This window comes from Pan paniscus, chromosome 19 (genome assembly GCF_029289425.2).
Source record: "Pan paniscus chromosome 19, NHGRI_mPanPan1-v2.0_pri, whole genome shotgun sequence".
NCBI lineage: Eukaryota > Metazoa > Chordata > Mammalia > Primates > Hominidae > Pan > Pan paniscus.
The window spans coordinates 78149789-78176634 of NC_073268.2; the positions used below are offsets into that span (position 1 = coordinate 78149789).

The 26846-nt window shown below is 39.7% G+C and overlaps 1 protein-coding gene across 1 annotated transcript in view; it reads right to left on the minus strand.

Moving 5' to 3' along the window:
* The window catches only part of MED13 (mediator complex subunit 13), a 121109-nt gene that overhangs the window by 14299 nt on the left and 79964 nt on the right, over window positions 1-26846 (minus strand). The window contains exons 16-23 of the mRNA XM_003814474.4: window positions 24986-25902; window positions 15516-15677; window positions 10817-11040; window positions 9244-9433; window positions 7791-8253; window positions 5541-5760; window positions 4380-4571; window positions 3661-3884 (exon numbers count right to left, since the gene is read on the minus strand). Coding sequence (XP_003814522.4) covers window positions 3661-3884; window positions 4380-4571; window positions 5541-5760; window positions 7791-8253; window positions 9244-9433; window positions 10817-11040; window positions 15516-15677; window positions 24986-25902 — 2592 coding nt within the window. The remainder of the gene's footprint in view (window positions 1-3660; window positions 3885-4379; window positions 4572-5540; window positions 5761-7790; window positions 8254-9243; window positions 9434-10816; window positions 11041-15515; window positions 15678-24985; window positions 25903-26846) is intronic.

The window sequence follows — 26846 nt, forward strand, 5'->3', positions numbered from 1 at the left end:
CTAGCTAATTTTTGTATTTTTAGCAGAGAGGGGGTTTCACCATGTTGGCCAGGCTGGTCTCAACTCCCGACCACAGGTGATCCTGTCTCAGCATCCCAAAGTGTTGAGATTACAGACATGAGCCACTGCGCCTGGCCCAGTAAACTTTTTTTTTTTTTTTTTTGAGACGGAGTCTTGCTCTGTCGCCTAGGCTAGAGTGCAGTGGCATGATCTCTGCTCACTGCAACCTCCGCCTCCTGGGTTCAAGTGATTCTCCTGCCTCAGCTTCCCGAGTAGCTGGGATTACAGGCGCCCGCCACCACACCTGGCTAATTTTTGTATTTTTAGTAGAGATGGGGTTTCACTATCTTGGCCAGGCTGGTCTAGAACTCCTGACCTCGTGATCCGCCCGCCTTGGCCTCACAAAGTGCTAGGATTACAGGCGTGAGCCACCCTGCTTGACCCAGCAAACTTTTTTTAAAGAGCCAATACTTCAAACGGAAATAGCCAGATTTGGTACATGGGCTGCAGTAAGCAATCCCTGTTCTATACTATAAGTTGAAGACTGACCAAAACACCACACTTCTCAGTCCAAACAACATTGTTACATGTTTTCTGCATACATGTCCTTCACTAGCCAAATATGCGACATAAGCACTCTTTGGCTGAGCAACAGTGGCTATTACTTTTTTTTCTTTTGAGACGGAGTCTCACTCTGTCACTCAGGCTGGAGTGCAGTGGTGCGATCTCGGCTCACTGCAAGTTCCGCCTCCTGATTTCACGCCATTCTCCTGCCTCAGCCTCCCGAGTAGCTGGGACTACAGGCGCCCGCCACTACGCCCAGCTAATGTTTTGTATTTTTAGTAGAGATGGGGTTTCACCGTGTTAGCCAGGATGGTCTCGATCTCCTGACCTCGTGATCCGCCCGCCTCGGCCTCCCAAAGTGCTGGGATTACAGGCGTGAGCCACCACGCCCAGCCGGCTATTACTTATTATTTTTTTGAGACGGAGTCTAACTCTATCACCCAGGCTAGAGTGCAATGGTATGGCCTCGGCTCATGGCAATTTCCACCTCCTGGGTTCAAGCTATTCTCCCGCCTCAGCCTCCTGAGTAGCTCGGACTACAGGCGCGTGCGACCACACCCCGCTAATTTTTGTTTTTTGGTTATTTTTGAGACAGAGTCTCGCTCTGTTGCCAGGCTGGAGTGCAGTGGTGTGATCTCGGCTCACTGCAACCTTCGCCTCCTGGGTTCAAGGGATTCTCCTGCCTCAGCCTCCCAAGTAGCTGGGACTACAGGCATGTGCGACCACACCCAGCTAATTTTTGTATTTTTAGTAGAGACGGGGTTTCAGCATGTTGGCCAGGATGGTCTTGATCTCTTGACCTCGTGATCTGCCCACCTTGGCCTCCCAAAGTGCTGGGATTACAGGCGTGAGCCACCATGCGAGGCCTAATTTTTGTATTTTTAGTATAGATGGGGTTTCACTATGTTGGCCAGGCTGGTCTCAAACTCCTGACCTCAGGTGATCCGCCCGCCTTGCCCTCCCAAAGTGTTGGGATTACAGGCATAAGCAACCGTGCCCAGCCAACAGTGGCTATGACTTACTGAGCACTTACTATGTACCATCCATTGTGCCCAATCAATTTACATGTAATACCTCATTTCATCCTAACAACTCTATGAGACAAATAAAATTATCCTCTAGACTTTACAGATAAGTAAGCTGTATCTCAGCTGCATAAGGGTAGTTTTTCCAAGGTCAGTAGTGGCAGGTTTGGGATTTGAGCCCAGGTCTCTCTGACTCCATCACTGCCCCTCTTTTTTTTTTTTCTTTAAGACAGACTTTCGCTCTTGATGCCCAGGCTAGAGTGCAATAATAGCACAATCTCGGCTCACTGCAACCTCCGCCTCCTGGGTTCAAGTGATTCTCCTGCCTCAGCCTCCCAAGTAGCTGGGATTAAAGGCATATGCCACCATGCCTGGCTAATTTTTTTGTATTTTTACTATTTTTAGTAGAGTCAGGGTTTCACCATGTCAGTCAGGCTGGTCTCGAACTCCTGACCTCAGGTGATCCACCTGCCTTGGCCTCCAAAGTGCTGAGATTAGAGGCATGAGTCACCATGCCCAGCCCCATCATTGCCCCTCTTAACCATTATCTCACTTCTACTTTATCAAGGTAGTAAAATGATAATACTATTTTGATAATGAAAAGGGTGGTATTTTTTTTCTCTACTTTCTCATACTTCACAGATTAGCATATTCTTTCCCGAGTTCACTTAATCAGTATAAATATCCAATTAAAAAAATCAAAATTGTATCAAGGAAATAAGATACGAAGCACTGTTCTAAGGTTTATAATATAAAGCTTAACATACTTGTTAATGTTTATAATCAATAATATAAAATTAATGTTTCTATCTTCTGCTTCCCCAGCACCATTAAAGACCTAATAATCATTAGATATTTCTGCATATATTTAACTTCTCACCTAAAAAACAGGCTTTTATATAATAAGGAAGAAAATAAACAATAGAACCCAAATCTTTTTTTTTTTTTTTGAGACAGGTTCTTACTCTGTCACCCATGTTGAAGTGCAGTGGCGCAATCTCAGCTCACTGCAGCCTCGACTTCCTGGGCTCAAGTGATCCTTCTGCCTCAGTCTCCCGAGTAGCTGTGACTACAGGTGGGCCACTACGCCCAGCTAATATTTGTATTTTTGTAGAGACGGGGTTTCGCCATGTTGCCCAGGCTGGTCTCGAACTCCTGGACTCAAGTGATCCGCCTTGTCTCAGCCTCCCAAAGTGCTGGGATTACAAGCATGAGCCACCACGTCTGGCCAGAACCCAAATCTTAAAACTAAAAATCATTTCACGAATTTGCTTTTCAGGTTCTCCTGTATAGCGTTCACTAGCCTTGAAAACATGTTTCAAGTCTCTACTAAAGGCTTGAAATGTTTATTAAGTGATAACTCAAAACGAGGCTCACTTGTTGTGACCTATTAGTTATATCCTTCGTAAATAACTGGGCGTGATATTTACTGCCAAGAATTCTAAAATGGTCATCATATTCTGAAGACATCCAAACTTTTTTTTTTTTTTGAGACAGAGTCTCATTCTTGTCACTCAGGCTGGAATGCAATGGTGTGATCTTGGCTCACTGCAACCTCCGCCTCCCAGAGATTCAAGTGATTCTCCTGCCTCAGCCTCCTGAGTAGCTGGGATTATAGGCACCCACCACCACACCCGGCTACATCCTAACATTTAAATGATAAAATTTTAAACCGCCAATTTTAGTAAATGAAGTTAACTTACTCAGTTTATTAGGGGCTATATCTTAGATGGTACATGAGAAAAGTTTAAATGTTCTATAGATGCTTTACTAGACCATTTTTTTACATCTTTCAAAAATGTTCAGCTAAAATAATTGCCTCAAGCTTTATGACACAGAAGTCAGTGACCTTAATCTTTTTTGTTCATATAATAGATTAATCAAAATTATTTTTAATTATCTTAGTTATACAATATAAACATTCACTAAAGAAAAAAGTAAAAAGCACCTACAACCCCACATCTTAATATTTTAATATATATAAAACCTTCAAACTGGTTTTCTATTCATTAAAAATGAAACAAAATGTTACAAATGGAATGATATGATATATTTAGGGAAATGCAAATACCTATTTGGAACATCGATGTTAATGATACAAGTTTCTAAAAGTTCTCCATATAGATCTGTGCAAGATGCAAGAATCCACCTTTGATCATGTGATAAACAGTATCCCACAAAAAGAACATTATATTTCTGTCCAGCTTCTCCAAATGTTTCTCCTAGCTCTGTCTGTTTGTCCTTCACTGGAGCCAGAATAAAAGGAGGTGCATAAAGTCGAATACACTCTGGTCTCTATAAAATAAAAAATTAAGGTATTATCATACTATACAATCTTAGAGAAATATTGCATTTAAAATGTAATTCTTATCTACCCAATTATAAGATAATTGGAAAATGACAGCTAAGCCAAAAATTGCACTTAGTTTTGCATAGTATCATAAAAATGTTGGCAGGGCACGGTGGCTCGTGCCTGTAATCCCAGCACTTTGGGAAGCACAGGTGGGCGATCACCTGAGGTCAGGAGTTCGAGACCAACCTGGCCAACATGGTGAAACTCCTCCCACACACAAAATTAGCTGGGCAAGGTGGTGCATGCCTGTAATCCCAGCTACTCAGGAGGCTGAGGCAGGAGAATCGCTTGAACCCAGGAGGCAGAGGTTGTGGTGAGCTGAGATTGCCCCACTGCACTCCAGCCTGGGTGACAAAGCAAGGCTCCATCTCAAAAAAAAAAAAAAAAAAAAGGTATGTACAGTCATTGAACTTCGGTCATGAAAAACATATACTTACATCAGGACTTCTAAGGGCAGTTTCCATGGCTAAACCTGGACCAAAGCCAGTCAATGTTTTCACATTGGTTGATGTTGGAAGTGGCCTCCGACACTGGGTAAAGGCCGAAAAAGCCAGGGATTTTAAATGCTGGGGATAGATTTCTCTATCTTCATGCTTCACAGGTTGCAACAGGTACTGACAAGGAATAATCTAAGAAGTATAGGCAAATATTACAAATGTTAAACTTCCAAAAGAGAATAACAGGAACTGTGGGTCTAAAACTCTAAAAACTTTTTACTAGAAAATTTAAACAAAACCTAATTTAAATGAAAATTTAACGATTGTTTTATTATCTATTATGTAGGCTTTTAATAAGTAGCCAATTTTACCAATGGCTTCTGAACTAAAGGACTATTTAAAACCTATAAAACTTTCTGGCCAGGTGTGGTGGCTCACACCTGTAATCCCAGCACTTTGGGAGGCCGAGGTGGACAGATCACGAGGTCAAGAGATAGAGACCATCCTGGCCAACATGGTGAAACCCTGTCTCTACTAAAAACACAAAAATGAGCTGGGTGTGGTGGCATGCGCCTGTAGTCCCAGCTACTCAGGAGGCTGAGGCAGGAGAATCGCTTGAACCTGGGAGCTGGAGGTTGCAGTGAGCCGAGATCATGCCACTGCACTCCAGTCTGGCGACAGAGCGAGACTCTGTCTCAAAAAAAAAACAACAACAAAAAACTGTAAAATTTTCTATATAACAATTATATTAATGCCATTGACTAGTCCTGTTGAAGTCTATAAAATAAATTCAAAATTTCTTCTAACAACTTAATATGGTTAATTGCTTTCTCCTTTTCTTGCAACCTGTCTTGTTTAGGTACATGCTACATTTTTCTATTTAGGCTCATGAATTTAAAAATTGGCTTATAAAAGTAACACAGGAGAAACATTTAATGTACTTAATGGAATTTTTTTATTCTGTATTATTACTGCCATATGACTATAAAGTTTATCTTTTATAAATTCTCTAAGATTTATATTATGATATTAAAGTAAAATCAATATAATAGAACTTGGCTTTTAGATAATCAATTTGAATACAGAAAAGTAGTATCTGAAACTTCTGACAACATTAACCTGTTTTACATAATTTTAACTCACAACATCTATCACTCTTACCTGTACAGAAACAGTACTCTTGATATGAGCAGGAAGAGTCTGGACCATTTCTAGAAAGCATCGAAGTAGCCCCAATGTCCACACACTAGAAGAGTTAGTGCTCTCGTCTGTATTTTCATATGTAAAAGGATCAATTATATAAACAACAATTGCAGGTGGATACGTGACTGCATGTGAATCACCATCTGTGGGGATTCCCACTTTATCCCGATCCATCGTGCTAAAATTTAAGGTAGAAATGAGACAAAAAGTTGTATTGTATATGCTTGGGGTAGCATCTAAGCAGGTTCTTAATATCCCCCTCCTCCCTCTTTTTTGGTGAAAGGTGTCAGAAAGCCTCTCTAAAAATGAAGGACATTTCTTTCTCGCCAAAATGAACCATAAACATTGTACATACAATTTCACAGTGTATAAAGACACTTGCCTTAAGAGGTCTTGCCTTAAATTTACCAAAAAAAAAAAAAAAAAAAAAAGAAAGGAAAAAAAAAAGAAAAAAAGAATTCTTAAAACCATAGGGTATTAGATACAAAAGATGGCTTAGAGTTTAAGGGATAAAACTGAGACAAAGATAGGTCTCTTTGTCTGAGGCTATCTCAAATAGCTTCCCAAATTTATAAAGGTGGCTACAGGTAGAGCTAGGCCAGAAAGAAACCACGTTTCCAGACTTATTCAATGTTCTAGTACATTTTCAGACTCTCTCTCTATATATATGTGTATATATATATCTTTGTTTTGAGATGGGAGTCTCACTATGTTGACCAGGTTGGTCTTGAACTCTTGGTCTCAAGCAATCTTCCTGCCTTAGCCTCTCAAAGTGCTAGGATTACAGGCATGAGCCACTTCACCTGGTCCCATTTTTAGACTATATACATTTATTTCATACTTTACAGCTTCAATGGTGTACAAGTTTCATTCTTTGATGGGTGATTTGATTTTTTTACACTTCAAATCTATTCATATGTTCAAGATGAGTGTATCAATCTCGATAATGGTTTGTTTTTACCCACATATGAGTATAATTTTGGGCACAACTGCATCCTGGGTAGCTGACAGATATAATTAAGCTCTGGCCAACTTGGCCTATAAATCAAAAGGGAAGATCAAAACCTTCATCAAAAAAGGAATGAGAGCTGTCATAATCATTCTTGTCACTATAAATAACTTGGAATCACTGTGTAAAGTACTTAATGTATATTATATCATATTACTCTCATCTTACAGATAAGAAAACATGCTCAGAAAGTTAGAGTTTCCCTGAAGTCACAAAGCAGGTAAATGGCAGAGCTGAGATTCAAACTTCAGTACAACTCTAAAGCCTCTGAATAGAGTGGGTCAATAGTGACTTCTCAATCACCAGAGTGATTTGCACAGGTAAATCTACTTGACAATTATGCCACAGAAGACTCAAATGTCATATGGGTATCTGGACTATATGGTTTTCAAGCTCTTAATTCCCACCCTCAGATTCTAGAATTCTATGATACTTTATGAAGTAAAGTCCTCATTATAATTTTATACATAAAATATTCAACACTAGTCCGGGTGCGATAGCTCATGCCTGTAATCCCAGCACTTTGGGAGGCTGAGGCAGGCAGATTGCTGAGTCCAAGAGTTCCAGACCAGCCAGGGCAACAGGGTGAAACCACATCTCTACAAAAAAGTAGCTGGGCATGGTGGTGCACGCCTGTAAGTCCCAGCTACTCAGGAGGCTGAGGTGGGAGGATCACCTGAGCCCAGGAGGTCGAGGCTGCACTGAGCCGTGATCACGCCACTATACTCCAGCCTGGGTGACAGAGTGAGACCTTGTCTTAAAAAAAGATACAAACTAAAATTTCAAGACTAAGATAAAAAAGCACTTTATGCTCATTCAAAATGTCTTATTTAGAAAAAAAGCAGCATGGCTGGGCGTGGTGGCTCACGTCTGTAATCCCAGCACTTTGGGAAGCCATGGTGGGCGGATCACCTGAGGTCAGAAGTTTGAGACCAGCCTGGTCAACATGGCAAAACCCTGTCTCTACTAAAAATACAAAAATTAGCCAGGCGTGGTGGCACATGACTGTAATTCCAGCTACTAGGGAGGCTGAGGGAGGAGAATCACTTGAACCCGGGAGGCAGAGGTTGCAGTGAGTGCAGATCCCGCCACTGCAGTACAGCCTGGGCAAAAGAGTGAGACTGTGTCTCAAGAAAAAAAAGAAAGAAGCAGCATCATAGTTTTTATATTTCTGCAAAAATCAGTATTTTTAAAGGTACCTTTCAGACACATCAGGATGCGGCTGAGTGGGAAGTGAAGATGATTCTCCAGAAATCCCAGCTGTCTGTAGAGCTGATGTCTGTTGCCCTCCTAGCTGACCACTCTGAACTGTATTTGCTTGTGTAGACATGGATCCTGCAGCATTACTATTCATACTGCCAAAGGGTGGAAACGAAGGTAGTTTATTTGATGATACTCCACTATTCAAGTTGGAGGATGATGAAGATGAAGTTGAAGCTGTGGTCAAAGTTGAATTAGCTGTGGCAACTGAAGTAGATATGGCAACACCTGAAGTCACTGTCATAGTGCTGCTCGCTGCAGATGCTAAGGTGGCAGATGGAGTATTAGCATTTCCAGTATTTGTCATCTGAGGTGGAGTAATCAAAGACTGACTTGTAGGGGCAACTAAATTTGGCTGGGAAAGTAGAGAGCTGTCCAATGGCAGGGAAGCAAGATAAGGACCTAAAGAATAAAAACAGGTACGAAATTTAATTCTTTATTTCACTGACTGGTTTTTTTAAAATTCTACTGTGTAAACAGAATCATAATCAAGTTGATGTTTTCTTGGTAATTATAGCCCCGAAATTGCTTGCTAATGGTGTGACCTACACTTGCTTTCTATTTTCCCCTAGAGACTGAAGAAACATATTTAAAATGGAATTGAAAAAGCCAGAATTTTCACTCAAAATTAAAGAAATGATTACTATGAAAGTGTAACAAAATTCTAAGTATAATTAAATGTAAAAAAGGTATCTAGCAATATTCATCAAACTATTCAAAGGGTTTCTAAATCACAAATCAAATATTGACTACATTGACAGCTAATTAAAACATAAAATGGTACAATGTTATCATGGGGTTCAAATTATAGGAATGTCTAATGAGATTCAATATTTTGGTTCTGCATCTCTTTGGATTAAGTCTAAAGGAAGTCCACTGATCTTTATTTTCAAGAGTATTTATAAGCAATACAGTTGGGCACGGGTAGAATGAAAGAAAAAAAGTATGTAACAAGCAAGTCTTAAACAGCTGTCGTTTTCTTAGCTACAACAAAGAACTATTTCTTGGTTTGGTAGAGATTAACTATAAATTATTTTATCTCTAAACTGTAACAAATGAAGAATCTTCATGTTATTAAAACATCAGACCCTACAGAGGCAACAGAAAATTTATTTATAACCCATAATTTCTTCCTACCTGATGGGATCCCTCATTAGGGATCAGCAAACTTGTTCTGTAAAGGGTCAGATAATAAATATTTTTGTCTTTGCAGCCACACAGTCTCTATCAAAACTACTCAGCTCCAATGTTGTAGCACAAAAGCAGCCAGAGAAAATACATAAATAAATGAGGATGGCTGTGTTCCAATAAAATTTTATCTACAAAAACAGCTGGTGGAGCAGGCCACATTTTGCTAACACCAGCCTTATACAATAAATACAAATTCAATACCTAGGTCATATCTGCAGACTTGTGCATAAAGCTTGAGTTTAGAAAATGCTTCATTGTTACCATCAGCTGCCTGAGAAAACCATTCTGCTACCAACTTTTCTGATAGTTTCTTTGATGCAGTAGATCCAACTCTCATGATCCCATCTGTTAACAGTCGAGAAATAGGTCTATGTTGACCTAATCGACAGGACTACAAATATACATACAGAAAGCAGAATTAGTAAATTTATTATTGTATTTAGATACACATTATAAAACCAACCATGAAAGCTACTTAAAATAAGCTTAACCATTTGCAATTAACAGTTATGATAAAAATATCAAGGGTGTTTTTAGAAGTAGGCCAAAAAAATAAACATATCAAGGGTGAAATGGTGCCATAGGTCTTTTTCATTTTTACATTAGAAATTCATTAATTTTTTTTCAAAATTAAAATATCTCTAATGAAAAAACAACTAAATAACAATAGTACTAGAACCATTTGGTTTGAATAAAAGCTTGCAGAATGCAGACATAAGTGAGCATAAAAATGCAGTCATTTTAGGTATACATTAACACCAATTCATGAATTATGAATATAAATATCCCTAAATCAAAGCAAAATAAAAATTGGTATACAAATATATTTATATACCTTCTCCCTCTAGTTCTGTGAGTCACTGATTTTTGTTATTAGAAGCCCAATGTTAAATAAATTTAAAACATTGGATTAAGCAAACTTAGAAGAGTTCTTTACTGTAAGAATTTCAAAGCCTTTAAAAACCTAGTATGAATTGTAAATCTCTAAAAGGTAATATAATATACAATGTTTCCCCAAGCCTATTTAACTATGGAACTTTTTCTCTGAGAGGATTTTACCGGACTGATATTCCAAATAACACCCTTTGGGAAATGTTTATTTATTAAAAACACACTACAAATACCTTGTAATTATGTGGAAAATTTTAAAAGGAAGCTAAACTAACATACACTAACATTCAGATTGTATAAGGAATCAAAATTTAAAGACTAAATTTCGAAGCCTTTGTGGAAAAAGGAGGGAATAATAAAGTAAGACTTTATGTCCCATAACACTTATAATTTACAATTATTGCGCCTGGTGATGGATATGTGAGAATTATAACTTAAAAGAAGAGGCAAGAATTTCAGACCTGAAATGGACCTTAGTGATATCTAGCATAGATTTATTTTATATATGAGGAAAGTGAGGCCTAGTGTCACTACCTGAAATCCTAGAGAATAAAGACTAGAATTTTTGTAAATGTAACTTTTTTCCTGGCTATTTAACATTGTTACCCTTTGTTTTAGAAAAAGCCACATTAAAAGGGATATATATCTATATGCCCTCAATGTTTCTTCCTCCTATAGGGGGATAGCCACTCTGACCCACAGCATACACATCTAACAGACTGGGTCAAACTCAGCAAAGAATGTAACTGGCTAGTATGAGAAATAAACATCTAATCTGACATCATCACTGTGTCCCAATCAACTGAACTGCCCAGTATGCTGTATATACAACAATACAAATCATAAGGTAGTTTTAAAATGTCATCTCTTTTTAAACACCTACCTCATATATTGCAGTAAGATCTCTAAAAAAGCTTTTTGCTCCATTTAACAAGGCTTCATTTTCTGGACACAGTACAACATAGGCTATATCTCTTTGAGATCCATAGGGTTCCAGCATAAGTCTCTCCCAATAAGGAAGAGCAAATGGAGAAAGCACCAGATAATCATAATCATAACCCAACAAAAATGTGGGGATTGGCAGTGGTTCTGGGGATTCATCAGTTCCTAAATAAGAAAGATGTATTTTAAGAAAACACTTAAAAACAAGACATGTCTCCTTTTTATTTATTTATTTATTTATTTATTTATTTATTTATTTTTTGAGACAGAGTCTCGCTCTGTCGCCCAGACTGGAGTGCAGTGGCGCCATCTCGGCTCACTGCAAGCTCCGCCTCCCGGGTTCACGCCATTTTCCTGCCTCAGCCTCCTGAGTAGCTGGGACTGCAGGTGCCCGCCACCACGCCTGGCTAATTTTTTGTATTTTTTAGTAGAGACGAGGTTTCACCGTGTTAGCCAGGATGGTCTCGAGCTCCTGACCTTGTGTCCGCCCACCTCGGCCTCCCAAAGTGCTGGGATTACAGGCGTGAGCCACCATGCCCGACCTCCTTTTTATTTACATGTCAAAAGTTAATGAAGTCATTATTAGTGAAAATATTTTATTAGAGACAAAAATACTTAATGCCAGTGGTCAAGACTTTTCAACATTAAGGAATTTCCTAAACAAGTCTTTTTATTTACTTATTTTTTTGAGACAGGGTCTTGCTCTATTGCCCAGATTAGACTGCAGTGGAACAATCACGCCTTACTGCAGCATTAACCTGCTGGGCTCAAGCAATCCTCTGTCCTCAGCTTCCCGAATAGCTGGGACACAGGTGTGTGCCACTATGCTTAGCTAATTTTTAAAGTTTTTGTAGAGCTGGGATCTTGCTGTGTTGCCCAGGGTGGACTCAAACTCCTGAGCTCAAGTGATCCTCCTTCCTCAGCCTCCCAAAGTGCTGGGATTACGTGCAGGAGCCACCAAGTCTGGTCTGCATTTAAATTTTTGGCATGGGGCTGGGTGCAGTGGCTCACACCTGTAATTTCAGCACTTTGGGAGGCCGAGGTGGGCAGATCACCTGAGGCTGGGAGTTTAAGACCAGCCTGACCAACATGGAGAAAGCCCGTCTCTATTAAAAATACAAAATTAGCCGGGCATGGTGGTGCATGCCTGTAATCCCAGCTACTCAGGAGGCCGAAGCAGGAGAATTGCTTGAACCCAGTGGGTGGAGGTTGCGGTGAGCTGAGATTGCACCAGTGCACGTCAGCCCAGGCAAAACGAGCAAAACTCCATCTCAAAAACAAACAAACAAAAAATTGGCATAAAAATACACTGTAGGCCAGGTGCTGTGGCTCATGCCTGTAATCTCAGCACCTTGGGAGACTGAGGTGGGAGGATTACTTGAGCCGGAGTTTGAGGCCTAGGCAACGTAGTGAGACACCATCCTTATTTATACATTTAAAAATAATATAATTTAAAAAATAGAAAAAAGAAAAAACCTTACTAAGAGCGCAGATCTCATGTTAAGTGTTCTTTTTTTTTAGTTTTTTTTTGTTTTGTTTTTGAGACAGAGTCTTGCTCTGTTGCCTAGGCTGCAGTGCAGTGGTGCGATCTCCACTCACTCCAACCTCCACCTCCTGGGTTCAAGCAATTATCTCACCTCAGCCTCCTGAGTAGCTGGGATTATAGGCACACATCACCATACCGGGATAATTTTTGAATTTTTGGTAGAGATGGGGTTTCACCATGTTGGCCAGGCTGGTTTCAAACTCCTGACCTCAAGTGATCCGCCCACCTTGGCCTCCCAAAGTGCTGGGATTACAGGCATGAGTCATCATGCCTGGTGAGTGTTCTTACCATAATAAAAAAATTTTTAAAAGAAAATGACCAACAACCTAATAGAAAAATGGGTTAAGAACATGGAGATTACAAAACAAAACTATCTCTAACACATAAAAAGATGCTCTTTCTCATTAAAAAAGCAATTTAAAATTAATAATAGCAAACTGATAATTCTATGTGCTAGGTACTGTTCAAAGCTCTTTGCATGTACTGACTCATTTAATCCTCACAAAAAACATAAGGCAGAAACTATTATTAACTTCATTTTAGAGATGAGAAAACATAAATGAGGAAGTTAAGCAATTTCTCTAGCATTTCACAAGAAGTAGCAGAGTAGGAATTTAAACCCAAGAAATCTATCCCCACAGTCTGTACTATTTAATCTCTCAAACTATAATGGGAAATAACCATTTTTCATCCACTGAATCAGCATCCTACTAGGCAAGGCTTTGGGAAAACAGGCACTTTAACTGGTGGGAATTCAAACTGATATTACAGGGGCTGGGCATGGTGGCTCACGCCTGTAATCTCAGCACTTTGGGAGGCCTAGGTAGGTGGATCACTTGAGGCAAGCAGTTCAAGAACAGACTGGGCAAGATGGCAAAATCCCATCTCTAGTAAAAATACAAAAATTAGCCAGGTGTGGTTAATGCATGCCTGTAATCCCAGCTACTCGTGAGGCTGATGCATGAGAACTGCTTGAACCTGGGAGGCGGAGGGTGCAGTGAGCTGAGATCATGCCACTGCACTCCAGTCTGGGCAAGAGAGTGAGACTGTCTCAAAAAAAAAAAAAAGGCATTACAGAGAGTTATTTAGGTTTTTTTTTTTTCTTGAAATACATGTCTGGGTGCTTATAATCCTAGCCCTTTGGGAGGGTGAGTTGGGCAGATCACTAGGGCCCAGGAGTTGGAGACCAGCCTGGGCAACATGGCAAAACCTCATCTCTACAAAATATACAAAAATTAGCTGGGTGTGGTGGTGCGCACCTGTAGTACCAGCTACTTGGCAGGCTGAGGTGAGAGGATCACTTGGACCCAGGAGGTTATGGCTGCAGTGAGCCATGATTGTGCCACTGTACTCCAGCCAGGGTGACAGAACATATCTCAAAAATAATAATAATAAATAAAATAAAAATACACCCATGCTTTAAAGCCAGGGATCTGTGCATCACTGAAAAGTAGCTGTAATGATAATGGTGGAAACAATCTGTATGTTCATAAACACTGCACTGGTAAAATATTTTATCATATGTAAAGAACAATGGAATACATATAGCCATAAAAAAAGATAATCTCTATATGTGCAGATAGAAATGATCTCCAAAATCAGTTAAGGTACAGAAATAAATAAATAAATAAATATCTACCTTTTTTTTTTTTTTTTTGAGATGGAGTTTCGCTTTTGTTGCCTAGGCTGGAGTACAATGGCGCGATCTCAGCTCATGGCAACCTCGGCTGGCGGCAACCTGCGCCTCCCGGGTTCAAGTGATTCTTCTTCTCCTGCCACAGCCTCTCAAGTAGCTGGGATTACAGACACGCACCACCATGCCCGGCTTATTTTGTATTTTCAGTAGAGACGGGGTTTCTCCACGTTGGTCAGGCTGGTCTCGAAGAACTCCCAACTTCAGGTGATGCACCTGCCTTGGCCTTCAAAAGTGCTAAGATTACAGGCGTGAGCCACCGCGCCCGGCTACCATCTTAGTTTTTAAAATAATGTAAAAGTTTATACTAAAATATATTTTCTGGCCGGGCGCGGTGGCTCATGCCTGTAATCCCAGCACTTAGGGAGGCTGAGGCAGGCAGATCACCTGAGGCCAGGAGTTTGAAACCAGCCCGGCCAACGTGATGAAACCCTGTCTCTACCAAAAATAAAAAAATGAGCCGGGCATGGTGGCGTGCACCCATACTCCCAGCTGTTCGGGAGGCTAAGCCAGGAGAATTGTGTGAACCCAGGAGGCGGAGGTTACGGTGAGCCAAGATGGCGCCAGTGCACTCCAGCCTGGGCGACAAAGCGAGACTCTGTCTCCAAAAAAAACCAAATAAATAAAATAAAATAAAATAAAATATATTTTCATTAACCTGCATTTTTCACAGAATATTAGTTTTGTAATGAAATTTAAATTATTTAGCCATTAAAAGAGGGAGAAAAGGAAAATATAGGCAAATCTACTACTTTCATATGTAATAGATTCCAAATCCACACACAAAAGTCAAAGATTTCAAGACGTATCATTCCAAATGTATCTGAAAAACTCCAATTACGGCCCACCTTTCAGAGACAATCTTCAACAAATAATTCAAATATTTGGAATGGCATTTTCATCACAGCTGACAATAAATCTGCATACCTATTACGAGAATTCATTTGCTACTCTGGTCACAACCAGCAAATTTCTTCTTAGTTGTAATTCTTTTTAAATGAAGACCTTAGGGGGCCTTTTATCACTAGTATAACCCTCATTTCCCACTCCACCTCCCTTTTTCATTTAATTTTGTAAAATAATTTATAACAAAAGTATTTTTTTTGCCTTTAAAAAAAAAATCTAAGCAGTATGTCCCTTTCTTCATGTAAAATCTTGAGGGAAAGCCCCCTATGTGTAAGAACAGACCTAAGAGAAGCCACTCCTTTTGAAGTGGAGTTGGAGAGTTGAGTAAGCTGAATGTTGGAAATGGTGGGGAAAAAAGCTAGGATTGGACCATAGTGGCCTTAAGAATATACCACAAATATATTTAAAGAAAACTAATGTGCTTATTCCAGTTGGGCACAGAAATCTGAGGACTGATATAAAATCAGTCATTATATATCACTATAAATTACTTACCATAAGAGCCTCGGCCAGCCATTTTATGAAATTGTTGCCAAGTGAGAGGACCCTGAACACCCCAAGGTCTTACTGTTCTTTTTTTCTGAATGGCATCCTGAAGAACTGGCTGAAGAGAGAGGAGCATTCGAAGTATATCCTGTGAGCACTGCATACTCACATCTACAAGCATTTTAAAAAAAACAAGTAATTAAGAATTGCTATTGCCAACACAAATAAAATTTTAAGATAATACAAAACACATATAGGGAAGTTCAGGTCTTCAGCATCAAGAAGATTAAACCCTTACTTGTGCAGAGAATTGCATTAAGTTCTATAAGATGATCTGTAAAAAGGTTCTTCTAGATTCTTACAACCAAGAAGACACACAATAAAAAGTTACTGTAACTTATTTCCATAAAAAGTCATTCATTAGCTGATTAATCAATTTATAAATTAATCAAATAAATTTCTTTCTTTTTGCATTTATGTTGGCTGTTTTGGTGCTGTAGGTATTTTACCAGAAAGAAGTCTGCCTCACATTGAAATTATATCCCATAATTAGCACTACTATGGTGAAGTGAATAAAGACTGGTCATAATTATTAAAGTTTAATTTGAAAAAAAAAGTAGACTTTAACAATTCTAAAATACAGAAATTATACAGTAACTTGCTCACACTGCTAAAAAGTATATTATCCATAAATATTTTATAAGCTTATACATCTTAAATATTTATAAATTATCAAATTATGACCTGCATTTCTGACCAACTATCAGAATGGGTATGAAAGGTGCTCCTCATAAATGTCAAATGGCTAAAGGAAAAATCACTAAATGATATTGATATAATAAATGTGGCCCCCAGAATGGTCCAGTTGTACCACTAAACCTGTTTGAGCACAGTTATATTAAATTATTCAATTTTAATTCGTTATTACCTTTGCCTAATTTATCGTTATTGGCCCCAATTTTCTATACCTAAAAAGTGTAGTGGCTGGGCCCAGTGGCTCACACCTGTAATTCCAGCACTTTGGGAGGCCAAGGCGGGTGGACTGTTTGAGGTCAGGAGTTTGAGACCAGCCTGGCCAACACAGTGAAACCCTGTCTCTACCAAAAAATATAAAACTTAGCCAGGCATGGTGGCACATGCCTGTAATCCCAGCTACTCGGGAGGCTAAGGCAGGAGAATCACTTGAACCCAGAAGGCAGGGGTTGCAGTGAGCCGAGATCATGGCATTGCACTCCAGCTTGGGTGACAAAGTGAGAGCTTGTTGTCTCAAAAAACAAAAACAAAAACAAAAACAAAAAAAAGTGTAAGGAACTAGATAAAACTAAGTTCCAAATACAATACTTAATATGTAATATGCTTAAATAAACTTTTGTATACATAGTAGAATACTACTTAGTAGCTGAAAATGCTAACAGGCCGGGCTTGGGTGGTGGCTCATGCCTGTAATTGCAGCACTTTGGGAGACTGAGGCAGTCAGACTGCTCGAGCTTAGGAGGTCACAGGCAGTCTGCGCAACATGGCAAAACCCTGTCTCTACAAAAAGTTAGCTGGGTATGGTGCCACACGCCTGTGGTCCCAGCTACTCAGGAGACTGAAGTGGGAGGATCACTTGAACCCATGAGGTCAAGGTTACAGTGAGCCATGATAGCGTAACACTGCACTTCAGCCTGGACAACAGAGCGAGACCCTTTCTCAAAAATAAATAAATAAAGATGATCACAAAAAAATACCTATCAAGTACTATGCTTATTACCTGCATGACAAAATAATCTGTATGCTGACCCCCAGGACACAAGTTTACCTTTTACTTAATATAACAAACCTGGCACATGTACCCATGAACCTAAAAGTTAAAAAAAAAGGAGTGATCATGGAGGATAATCAATCAATAGAAATAAACTGAAAATCCAGAAATCAAACCTCATGCTTATGATAAATTGATTTTTGACAAAGGTACCAAGACAACTTAAAGATAACATTTTTCCATAGATGATTCTGGGACAACTAGATATCCACATGCAAAAGAATGAAGTCAGAACCCTTCCATATACTATACACAAAAAATTCAGAATGGATCAGAGATCCAAATATAAGAGCTAAAACTAAAAAGTTATTTCAAAAAAGTAATAGGAGTAAATTTTCAAGACCTTGGGTTAGGTCCTGACCTAGACATCAAAAGCACAAGCAACAAGAGAAAAAATAAATTGGACTTCATCAAAATTAAAAATGTTTCTGCTTCAAAGAATACCATCAAGAAAGTAAAAAGATTTCACATCCTATGGAGATATGAAAAAAAGGAAAGTGAAAAGAAGCTGAGTGTGATAGTAGGCCCCTGTAGTCCTAGCTACTTGGGGAGGCTGCAGCGGGAGGATCGCTTGAATCCAAGAGTTTGAGACCAGCCTGGGCAAAGTAGCAAGACCCCGTATCTTAAAAAAAAAAAAATGAAAAGACAACCCAGAGTACAGGAGAAAATATATGCAAATCACACATGTGATAAGGGGGCTTATGTCCTTGTATCCAAGATATATAAAGAACTCAGGATTCAACAATACATAAAAACCTAATTTTAAAAATGGGCAAAAAATCTGAAAAGTCATTTCTCCAAAGAAGATATACAAATGGCCAACAAGCACATGAAACAATCTTCAACATTATTAGTCATTAGGGAAATGCAGATGAAACCACAATGAGATACTACTTCACACAAAGTATCACAATGAGATACTTTGATTATAAGATGACTATAATAAGAAAAACAATGTGACAAGTGTAAGTGAAACCCTCATATATTGCTGGTAGTTATGTAAAATGGTGCAGCTGCTATGGAAAACAATCTGGCGGTTCCTCAAAAGATTAAACCAGTCAGGTGTGGTGGTGCATGCTTGTAATCCCAGCTACCGGGGAGGCTGAGGCACAAGAATCACTTGAACCTGGGAGTTGGTGGTTGCAATGAGCCAAGATCGGGCTCCACTGCACTCCAGCCTGGATGACAGAGTGAGACTCTGTCTCAAAACAAAACAAAGGCCAAGCGCAATGGCTCATGCCTGTAATCCCAGCACTTTGGGAGGCCGAGGCAGGCAGGTCACCTGAGGTCAGGAGTTTTAGACCAGCCTGGCCAACATGGTGAAACCCCATTTCTACTAAAAATACAAAAATTAGCTGGGTATGGTGGCGGGAGCCTGTAATCCCAGTTACTTGGGAGGCTGAGGCGGGAGAATTGCTTGAACCTGGGAGGTGGAGGTTGCAGTGGGCCAAGATTGCGCCACTGCACCCCAGCCTGGGCAACAAGAGCGAGACTCCGTCTCAAAAAAAAATAAAGATTAAACAGAATATGACTCAGTGAATCCACTTAAGAGTAATAAAAACATGTCCATATAAAAACTTGTACACAAATGTTCATGGGAGCATTATTCATAATAGCCAAAAAGTGGAAAAAATCTAAATATCCATCAACTAATGAATGGATAAATAAAATACAGTATCTTCATACAATGGAATATTATTTGGCAATAAAGTACTAATATGTGCTATAGCATAGATGAACCTTGAAAACATGGAAAGCGAAAAAAGCCAGTCACTGAAGACCATACAGTATATAATTCGATTGATATGCAATATCCAAAAGCGGCCAATCTAGAGAGACAGAAAATAGACTTAGTGGTTGTCTATAGCTAGGAAAGAAGGTTGGATGGAGAAAGGGAGTGACTGCTAACGGGTAGGGGGTTTAATATGAAAATGTTTTAAAACCCACTGTGTTGATGACTGTCCAACTCTGCATACTAAAAAGCAGCCAACTGTACATTTTAAATGGGTGAATTGTATGGTATTCTTAATTTTTGTTCAGCAAGTATGTATTTTTTATAATTAGAACAGAGCTTTGTCTATCTTCAACAAAATTAATGTTGTCATTAAAATATACAAACTATACTGGCTGGGTGCGGTGGCTCACACTTGTAATCCCAGCACTTTGGGAGGCCGAGGCAGGTGGATCACGAGGTCAGGAGATCGAGACCATTCTGGCTAACAAGTTGAAACCCGTCTCTACTAAAAATACAAAAAATTAGCTGGGCGTGTGGCAGGCACCTGTAGTCCCAGCTACTGGAGAGGCTGAGGCAGGAGAATGGCGTGAACCCGGTGGGCGGAGCTTGCAGTGAGCCGAGATCGCGCCACTGCACTCCAGCCTGGGCAACAGAGTGAGACTCCGTCTCAAAAACAAAGAAACAAAAAAAACAAAAAAAATACATATATATACAAACTATACTTTGTAGACTTTTAAATTCATTCAAACATAACCTTCTTTCAAGATGTTAAAACTAAATAAACAAATCCAAACATCTATTTTAATATCCTGATCATCTACTGTGTTCATTATTCTAGGTGTTTAGATTATAGACAAAAATCTTTGCCTTTACACAGAACTTTGCAAAGAGTGTACTTAATGGGGGTAAGAAACAACAATTAATAAATTTTATTATGTTAGAAGGTAATAGTCCACACTATGGAAAGAAAGCAAGATGGAGAACAAGAAGGGTTTGCATTTTTATAATGAGAAGATGATATCTGACAAGATTTAAAGGAGACAGAGTTATCCACATAAATATCTGGAAAACGAGTATCCAAGAGGGAGGAAACATGCCAAGGGCTCTAATGCAGGAGCTTGCCACCATTTCATGATGCTGCTATAATTTAATCAAAGTATTCTAATATTGCACATTTATGTTTTCCAACATTATTATTATTTTTCTTGAGACGGAGTCTCTCTCTGTTGCCCAGGCTGGAGTGCGGTGGCACAATCTCTGCTCACTGTAAGCTCCCCCTCCCGGGTTCACACCATTCTCCTGCCTCAGCCTCCCGAGTAGCTGGGACTACAGGTGCCCGCCACCACGCCTGGCTAATTTTTTGTAGTTTTAGTAGAGACGGGGTTTTACCGTGTTAGCCAGGATGTTCTTGATCTGACCTTGTGATCCACTTGCCTCAGCCTCCCAAAGTGCTGGGATTACAGGCATGAGCCACCGTGCCCGGCCCATTATTTGTTTTTAATACTGAAAATTTTTAATTGAAATATAAAGGCTTTTCTTTCTTCTCTCAAACTCCTGGTCTCAAGCAATACTCCCGCCTCAGCCTCCCAAAATGCTGGGATTACAGAGGTGAGCCATGGTGCCCAGCCCCATTTCTCTCTTTCTTGTACTAAATTATTTTCTTTGGACAAGTTGTTAAGAAATTCATTTTCAAGTCTGCAGCTTTCTGTTTACATCAGTGCTTACTGTTATTCAAAAAACATATACCAGGTAAAGCTCAATATTTTCCATTATTTGGCAAATAAGTTGGTTCTTAAAAACAAAATAATTATAAAGAGTGCCACTAATCCTCCTGCTGCTGTCATTACCACTACTAACATCTGAGTTCTTACTATGTGCCAAAAACTGCCTTTTTTTTTTCCTTCAGACCGAGTTTCACTCTTGTTGCCCGGGCTGGAGCGAAATGGCAGGATCTCAGGCTCATTGCAACCTCCAAAACTGCTTTTTATTTTTTTTATTTTTTTTCAGACCGAGTTTCACTCTTGTCGCCTGGGCTGGAGTGCAATGGCAGGATCTCGGGCTCACTGCAACCTCCATCTCATGGGGTCAAGCAATTCTCCTGCCTTAGCCTCCCGAGTAGCTGGGATTATAGGCATGCGCCACCATGCCCAGCTAATTTTTGTATTTTTAGTAGAGATGGGGTTTCACTATGTTGGTCAGGCTGGTCTCAAACTCCTGGGTGGCTCATGCCTGTAATCCCAGCACTTTGTGGGGGGCCAAGGTGGGCGGATCAACTGCTCTGTATTTCATTTGATTCTCTCAATACCCTGTAAAGTAAATCTATTATTGACCCTATTTTAAGAAATCAAGGCACAGAAAGGTTAACTAACTTGGCCCAAGGTAGCAGGTAGTATATAGTGCTAGAGTCATGGTAGTATATAGTGCTAGAGTCATGTTTCAAACCCAAGCAGTCTGAGTCCATAGCCTATGATCTTAACTACTCTATATGGCTTAAAATAATCTTTCCTTTTTTTTGAATACCTATGATATTTATTTGTGTCTTTCCCTTTTAAAATTTGGTCCCTGAGAATGAATAATTGGATAAATGCTGATACTCTGTCATATACATGAACTTAATCACTGGTCCATGTGTTGTCCTCTTACATTTCAAAAATTTTCTTTAATAATAAAATGAACAACTGTAATCTCACTGCCCAAGAACTAGAACATTACCAAAAACGATCTTATTAAATGTTTCTCCCTATCCCTATCTCTTGGTCATTTTTGGACACGTGAAATTTCAAGAATTAACCAATATTCTCAATTTTACGTGCATGTAAATAATACATTTAGTTGTGCTTGTTTCAAAACTTTATTAATGGTAATACATTAAAGAGGTATTTTTAAAGGGTATCTGACTATATGTAATCTTCTGGGACTTGTTCCCTCTTCCTCTCCTCAATAGTATCACTAAGATTCATCTATTTGTTATACATAACTGTAATTCATTTTCAGAAGCCATATAACATTCCATCTGTACTATCATGATTACTCAACCCTGCAAACATGGCCATTTTTTTCTTTTTGAGAAGAATCTCACTCTGTCAAATAGGCTGGAGTGCAGTGGTACAATCATGGTTCACTGAATCCTCCACCTCCTAGGTTCAAGCTATACTCCCACCTCAGCCTCCCAAGTAGCTGAGACTACAGGTGCATGCTACCACACCCAGTTAATTTTTGTATTTTTAGTGGAGATGGGTTTTGCCATGTTCACCAGGCTGGTCTTGAACTCCTGGGCTCAAATGATCTGCCTGCCTCAGCCTCCCAAATGCTGGGATTACAGCCATAAGCCATATCTGTCAATTAAAAAAAATTCCTTTCTATAGGATCACTCCCAATGCACCTTTAATAAAATAATAATAAACCTCTCTTTTAACCCTATTATGCAATTTCTCTGCTATTTACAGCAAAAGTCCCCAGAAAATTGTCTAAGTTTGCTTCTCATCCCGTTCTTTTGTGAACCCACTCCAATCAGATTGACTGAAACTGCCTATCAAGGTGACCACCAACTTCTATTTGGTCACATCCAATAGCCTGTCTCAGTTTTCACCTTAATGTATCGAAGTATTTGATAGAGATGATCACTCTCTTCTAAATATTCCCGGGCCAGGCACGGTGGCTCACACCTGTAATCCCAGCACTTTGGGAGGCCGAGGCAGGTGGATTGCCTGAGCTCAGGAGTTCGAGACCAGCCTGGGCAACACAGTGAAACCTCGTCTCTACTAAAATACAAAAAATTAGCCGGGTGTGGTGGCATGCACCTGTAGTCCCAGCCACTTGGGAGGCTGAGGCAGGAGAATTGCTTGAACCCGGGAGGTGGAGGTTGCAGTGGGCCGAGATCGCGCCACTGCACTCCAGCCTGGTGACAGAGCGAGACTCTGTCTCAAAACAAAAACAAACAAACAAACAAAAATTCCCTATACCTGATTTCTAGGATACCATGCTCCCTTGGTTTTCCTCCAACCTCCTTCTCAATTTCCTTTCCTGGTGCCTTTTCTCCCTCCCCACTTCTAAATGTCAGCTCCATCCTTGTACTACTCTATCTACAATTACTCTATAGGTTATTTCATCCAGATCCACAGCTTTTCATAATAACTCACACACAAAATTTTTCTATCTCCAGACCCAATCATTCCTCTGAATTTAAAACATATTATCTCCAAATGTGTATCTGATTTACTCCCCCGTGTTTCCCTCCTCTGTAGTTAGTACTACCATTCACCCAGGTGCTCAAGCTATTATTGATGCCTCATCTTTCCTTACACGTCTTTTGGCAAACCCTGTAGGTTCTATTTCCCAAATAACCTAAAACCTATTACTTACATCTCGCTGGCCTCTTATCTTGTCTAAGCTACCATCATCTTTCACCTAAGCTACTGAAACTGCCTTCCAACTGATTTATCCTGCTTCTGTTCTCACTTTCACTACTTCCAAACCCCAACGCTATTTTCCACACAATAGCAACAGAGAGTCTTGCTCTGTTGCCCAGGCTGGAGTGCAGTGGCATTATCTCAGCTCAACACAACCTCCGCCTCCCAGGTTCAAGCAACTCCTCTGCCTTGGCCTCCTGAGCAGCTGGGACCACAGGCGCGCCCCACCATGCTGGCTAATTTTTGTATTTTTCACCATATTGGGCAGGCTGGTCTCCAACTCCTGGCCTCATGATCTGCCCACCTCAGTCTCCCAAAGTGCTGGGATTAGACGCATGAGCCACCGCACCCAGCCATTTTTTTTTCTTTTAGATGGGAGTTTCACTCTTGTTGCCCAGGCTGGAGTGCAGTAGTGCGATCTTGGCTCACTGCAACTTCCACCTCCCAGGTTCAAGTAATTATCCTGCCTTAGCCTCCCGAGTAGCTGGGATTACAGGCGCCCACCACCAAGCCCAGCTAATTTTAAATTTTTAGTAAAGACGGGATTTCACTATGTTGGTCAGGCTGGTCTCGAACTCCTGACCTCAGGTGACCTGCCTACCTCGGCCTCCCAAAGTGCTGGGATTACAGGCATGAGCCACTGTGCCAGACTGAGAGATCTCTTAAAAAACAATCAGAATAAGGATCATGTTACTTTCCTTGTCAAAACTGTTCAATAGCTTCCCATCACATTTAGTATAAACCACAAAGGCCTTACATGGTCTATAAGACTCTAAATGATGCTGGTGAATGGCTACCTCCTAAATTTCATCTCCTTCCAGTCTCCCTATCACCCAAAGCATTCCAGCAGCATCAGTCACCTTAATGTTCCTCAAACATGTAAAAGCAAAATACTCCCTCAGGGTCTTTGCACTGCCTGAAACACTCTTCCCTCATTTAACTACATAGCTCATATTCTATGTTATGTAGGAGTTTTCCCATATGCTATCTCCTCAGTAGTATCTTATCTGACCATACATCTAAAATAGTACATATGTGGTGTCTTTTTCTACTGTTTTACTCTGCTTTTCCTCCAAATTACTTCTTACTATTATATGCTTTTTTGTTTATTTCCTATTTTCTCCACTAAATTATAGATTCAAAAAGGGCAAAGAATATGTGTGCTTTCTTCAACAGTGAATCTAGGCTAATACCTGGCACATACAAGGTGCCCAGTAAATACTTAATGAGTGAAAGAATGTTGAATAAAGCAGACCACTAGCAATGTTATGCTAATAAATATATGGAATGTGCCTTTCATATTCCTACATAAGTATATAATTACAGATTTATAATAACCATACTTTTATTGGTGAAATTAAACTAAACTGCTAAGAAATTTTCCCTTTAAAAACATCATCCATAAAGAGTTTTAAGTCCAACTTTAAATGTCTTTATTTGCCACATGGGAAACTGCCTTTATTACTTTTTCCTAAGAATGTAACTAAAGGGAAATAGGCAAACAAAAAAGTATTTTATTGGCATACTTTACCATTTCTTTTGGACCAGGGGTGTAAGCATGAACTTTTCACAAGTGCTTCATCAACTTTTCCTCCTGACATGTTATCCATGAACTGACGCCCATGTTCTAATGCAAGGTAGCAGTCACTGCAACAGTCACGCTCTTCAACACGTACCCAATTGCTAATTACACCACTTTTAGGAAAAGGATCTTGGTCTGCTGCTCCAAAGGGTGAAAATAAATTAGTGCACTGATCTTGTAGCAATAATATCAAATCATCAGATAATTTTTCAGATTCCTTTAGTCCTCCATTAACATGTTCAGCAGAGGTAGCCCTGAGAGCTTCAAAACGTTTTTCTGCTTCTTTGCCACAGTCTGTATTGCGTCCTATGATATCTAGTTCATCTTCAAGAAATAATCCTGAATTGTTTCCAAATTTTCTGTTCATGACAGCACTGAAGCCACAGGTACACCTATATTGTGCTTCCTGCGTTGGGTCTGGAATGTAAACTCCAACATCGGCACCCTTGATGTTCATGTTGCAAACACAGATGCAACAACTATCAAAGTTACAGTCTTTAAACAAATTCATAACTGATTCTGAAAGGATGAGGTTTACATAAAGACTGTGTGCTTCAGGGATGGAAGGGACAGTTGCAGGTTCAACAGAATTAAGGGGTCTGCATGTAGATGGGGTAGAAGCTGGTGAATACAAGTCTGAATTTTCATATTTGACTGAACCTTGAGCACTAGCAGGTCCACCAGCTCCACGAGGAGTCCGAGGAGTCCTTGGAGTCCTTGGAGTTGGAAACCGAGGGGTGGATGGAGAAGGAAGAATTCCTGCTCCGCTGTTACTAGGAGGTGCACTACTAGGAGGCATCCCAAAAGAAGTATGAGTTTGAGGTGTATAAGCAGGGCCATATTCTTGATCCATATTACTTCCATCACTATCATCACCAGGGTAAAAGAAGATCAAATATATATATAAAGGAACATATTAGTAATGTGAAATACAACTAAAAACGTCCCAAATGTTTTTCAATTACATAGAAAATTATGAAAGGACAAGTATTGCAAGAATTACAAGCACAGTCAATTCTTATTTCTGGTTAACATATCTACTCTAAGTGATTGTTGTTGACTAAGGATCAATCAACAAGTTCAAAAATCATTAATAAGCACTCTATATGCTAATGCATACCTAGACATCCATATTTACTATCTATAAATTTTGTTTACTAGAAATACTTATATTTCCTTGATTCTAAGATGCTACTGACTATAAAAAAAGAAAAATGATTTTAGAGATGCTCATGTGTAAAAAGGGAAAAATGGTAATTTTAAAATGCTACCACTTATAAGACATCTCAAATTCAGATTTCTTTTAGCCTTGAGTTGAAACTGACAAAGTCAGAGATGTTAAAATGTGAAAAGTGTGGAAAAGATGGCAAATGTAAAAATGGGAGCAATTTAAAATTGCAGCCCAAAAGAAAAGGTGCTTCGGAATACAAATCAAGCATAATAGTCTTAAGTTTCCTAATAGTTTATCCATACCCAATTAATTTTTTTTTTTTTTTTTTTTGAGACAAAGTCTCACTCTGTTGCCCAGGCTGGAGTGCACTGGTGCGATCTCGGCTCCCTGCAATGCCTGCCTCCCAGGTTCAAGCCATTCTTGTGCCTCAGCCTCCCAAGTAGCTGGGACTACAAGCATGCGCCACCACGCTTGGCTAATTTTTGTATTTTTAGTAGAGACGAGGTTTCGTATGTTGGCCAGGCTGATCTCAAACTCCTGACCTCAAGGGATACGCCTGCCTTGGCCTCCCAAAGTATGGGAATTACAGGCGTGATTCACTGCTCCCGGCCAATCACTATAATTGATTAACCAGAAATA